The following is a 3260-nucleotide window of genomic DNA, read 5'->3' as shown; positions in this document are numbered from 1 at the left end:
GAGGTGGTGAGAAACTCACCGCCGTTGTCGCACTGTATGCATTTGATGGGTACACGAAATTGTGTTACTACGTATGCGAAGAAACGGAGTAAGGTAATGGACGTATCAGATTTAGCACGTAATGGGAAAGTCCACGAAAAATGAGAGAAGTCATCAAGGATGACAAGGTAAAATTGGTAACCAGATACGCTAGGAACGGGGGAGGTCCAGAGGTCGCAGTGTATCAAATCGAAGGGAGCAGTAGTACACGAGCGAGAGGATGAAAAAGGTAATCTTGATTGCTTGCCTAATTGGCAGGATTCACAAATATGGGAATTCAAACTATCTCTATTACATGGTGATTGAAGAAAAGTTTTAGCTAAGACTGAAAGGGAACTACTGCTAAGATGTCCAAGGCGTTGATGCCACAAGCTGCCATCGACGGAGAGGATCTGCTGGACTGCACTGGAGCTGAAGAACGGATATAAGTCTCCATGGCTACTGGACGTCATTAGGATGCGCCGGGTTTTGAGGTCCTTCACAACAAAACCGAATGGGTTAAACTCAATTGTACAAGAATTGTCGCGAGTAAAACGACGGACGGAGATGAGATTCTTAATAATCGTGGGGGAGACAAGAACATCGTTGAGGGAGAAAGAGCCTAGGCGGGTGGAGCCGGCGGCAACTACAGGAATCCGGGAACCGTCACCGACGACAATGCTATTGGAAGAACGCGCAAGTGCAGAAGACAGTTGGGAGAGATTACCCGTCTCACCGGTGACGTGGGAAGTTGCTCCAGTGTCGAGGAACCACTCGCCGGAGCCGTGCTGCTGCTGGTGCGCGATGTTGTTGAGGGCAGCATGGAGGGCGGCGTAGTTGTCCCAGGGGGCGGGGTTGGAGGAGCTCGACGCGCCGGCGTTGTAGACCTGATGGTGCTGGCCAGGACGTGGCCCTAGGACACCGGCGGAGTTGGGCGCGGTCCAGGGCGCGCGCGGCTGCTGCGGAGGTGGGAAGGGGCTCCCGTATGGGGCGAAGTACCCCATCCATGGATGGGCGCCCAGCGGCTGCTGAGGAGAGCCGCGCCCTGCCGGAGCCGTGGAGCTGCTGCTAGCGCCGGGGTGCCCGCGGCCACGACCACGCCCGCGCCCGCGGCCACGACCACGATCGCCGCCGGAGGAGGGCTCAGCGGGGGCCTTCCCCTTGTCCGCCTGGTTGCCGGAGACGTTGCGGTCGCCGCGAGCGCCCCCGGAGGAGCCTCCAGAGGTGTTGCCGATGGAGAGCGCGGTGGCGCCGTCCGAGCGCCCGTCAGCCCGAGCGCGCTCGTTCTGTGTGATTTCCTCAAGAAGGAGGCGCGACCGGGCCTGCGCGAAGTTGGGGAACGGCACCTGCAACGGCAAGACCGTTGCGAGCACGTGGAACCGACGACTGAGGCCGTGGATGAACTGGAGCGTCAAGGTGCGGTCGGTGACGGGCTCCTCGACGTCGGCGAGCGCGGCCGCCAGCGTCTGTAGACGGCGGGCGTACTCGGCCACAGTCAGGTCCCCCTGCACCGTGCTGCGGAACTCAGCCGAGAGATGGATCGCTCGACCGGCCTGGTTGTCGAGGAAGAACAGCTGGAGGGTGTGCCAGATTTGGTGCGCCGTGGGAATGTTCGGAGGGGACACCACGACGTCGTACAACTCATCAGAAATCGTGGAGGACATCCACAAGACGATGGTTATATCGTCGTTTCGCCACACTGCATCCTCGTGGGCGGGGTCCCGGTCTTCATCTACATGCTGCTGCGCATTGTACTTGCAGAGAATACAATAGAAGAGGTGGCGCCATTTGGAGTAGTTACCCACGGCGAGGTCGAGCTTGAACCGCAGGAAGTGCGTGATGGTGGGAGGGAGACCGTCGGCTGGCGCCGGCGCCGGTGCACCCGTGTTGTCGAGGCAGGGGATGAGCTCACGGCCGACGCCGTGGTGAAGGGGTGCCGCAGGAGGGGCCGCCCGAACGGCCGCAGGCGCGGCGGGTGCGACATTGCCGTGGCGCACCGGGGCGGGCGCCGGAGCCCGAGGATGGAGGCCCGCGCCGGGAGCTGCATGGGCGGGTGGGACGGCAGCAAGAGGAACTAAAGGAGGGAGGTTGGCCGCCGCGTCGAGGTCAGCGGAGCGGGAGCGGCGGAGCAGGCGATTCATGGCGGAAGCGTGGGGTTGGGATCGGAACTGCTCAGGTACCAAGTTGAATGACTGAACTCATCGCACACTTGTATTCACATATCACAGGGGTATTTATACATGCAGAGGTACAAGGGGGTGAGGGAGAGAACGTGTACAAGGCCGTGGCCGAGCATGCCGTGCATGCGAGGTGGGCGTGCCCACGAAGTGCACGAGCCTGCTGAACTGACGGAGAGAAGAGGTCAAGGCCGTTGGCCCTCTGCTGGTGTGCGTGTAGTAGACTTCCAACAGGAGCTTGTTGTTGCACCAACTAAAACTTTTGCTGCACCACAAAAAGTTTTTCACGCGTGGGTCAAGATTTTCTTTAAACCACACCCCTATATTAATTAATTAAAATAAATGTTCATACAATCATTCATTACTGCTCTTGCCATGCAGGGTGGAACACTATTAATAAGAATACCATCACACCTATTATAAAACTAAACTTCGCAATCTCATGCGCTACCAAATTCGCCATCCTGCTTATCTTGGTGATTTTTAAATTCCTCATCATCTTCGAGACACTCAACGCTACCTTCTTCAAATCAAAAAGGTTTGACCTGCCGCAGAACAATAGTGAGCTGGTCAGTTGTATCTATATCAAACTTCTTTGCGTTGCAGGATTTCAATCTAGATGATGATTTCATGTATTTTGCAAGAGATGCTTCTGCATGTGTGTTTGCAGACTGCTGATCTTGCTGTATTAGTGAAATTGTGCAAATTGTTGTAGTCTAGTTAATTAGAAGCAGGGTTTGGGACTTCCATGGGCATAGCTTTAGCTTTTAAATTGGTCTTATTTTCAGGGATCATAAACAATGTTGCGTTTATAAGAATAAACAATGTTATGTCAGTTATAACCAGTTTGCGTGTACTTGTTTTCAATGCAATGTCCCTGATAGCATAGATCCCCTGTACGTTGCTCATAGACGAGTTCTTTCCGTCGAGAGCACACTTGTAGTCTCGGCCTGGCTGAGTTACTTTTACAGACGGACGTAGACTGACTACGCACACGTACAAGTAAACAAGCAAACAAGCAACTTGCTGGATGGATTTGCTAGGGTGACTAGCTACCTTCGTACG

General features: G+C 55.1%; 1 protein-coding gene across 1 annotated transcript; it reads right to left on the bottom strand.

Annotated features, from left to right (window-relative positions):
* Positions 1-342: 342 nt before the first annotated feature.
* On the bottom strand, positions 343-2320 carry LOC123149484 (uncharacterized). The gene is made up of 2 exons (XM_044569137.1): positions 746-2320; positions 343-515 (listed from the first exon to the last, which is right to left on the bottom strand). Exons 1-2 carry the CDS (start codon positions 2157-2159, stop codon positions 478-480), a joined length of 1452 nt encoding a protein of 483 aa, XP_044425072.1. The 5' UTR covers positions 2160-2320; the 3' UTR covers positions 343-477.
* Between the last annotated feature and the right edge of the window lie 940 nt (positions 2321-3260).

The sequence above is a fragment of the Triticum aestivum genome, chromosome 7A (genome assembly GCF_018294505.1).
Source record: "Triticum aestivum cultivar Chinese Spring chromosome 7A, IWGSC CS RefSeq v2.1, whole genome shotgun sequence".
NCBI classification, from domain to species: domain Eukaryota; kingdom Viridiplantae; phylum Streptophyta; class Magnoliopsida; order Poales; family Poaceae; genus Triticum; species Triticum aestivum.
Note: the sequence above shows the minus strand (reverse complement) of the source record. Positions and strands in the feature narration are given on the sequence as shown.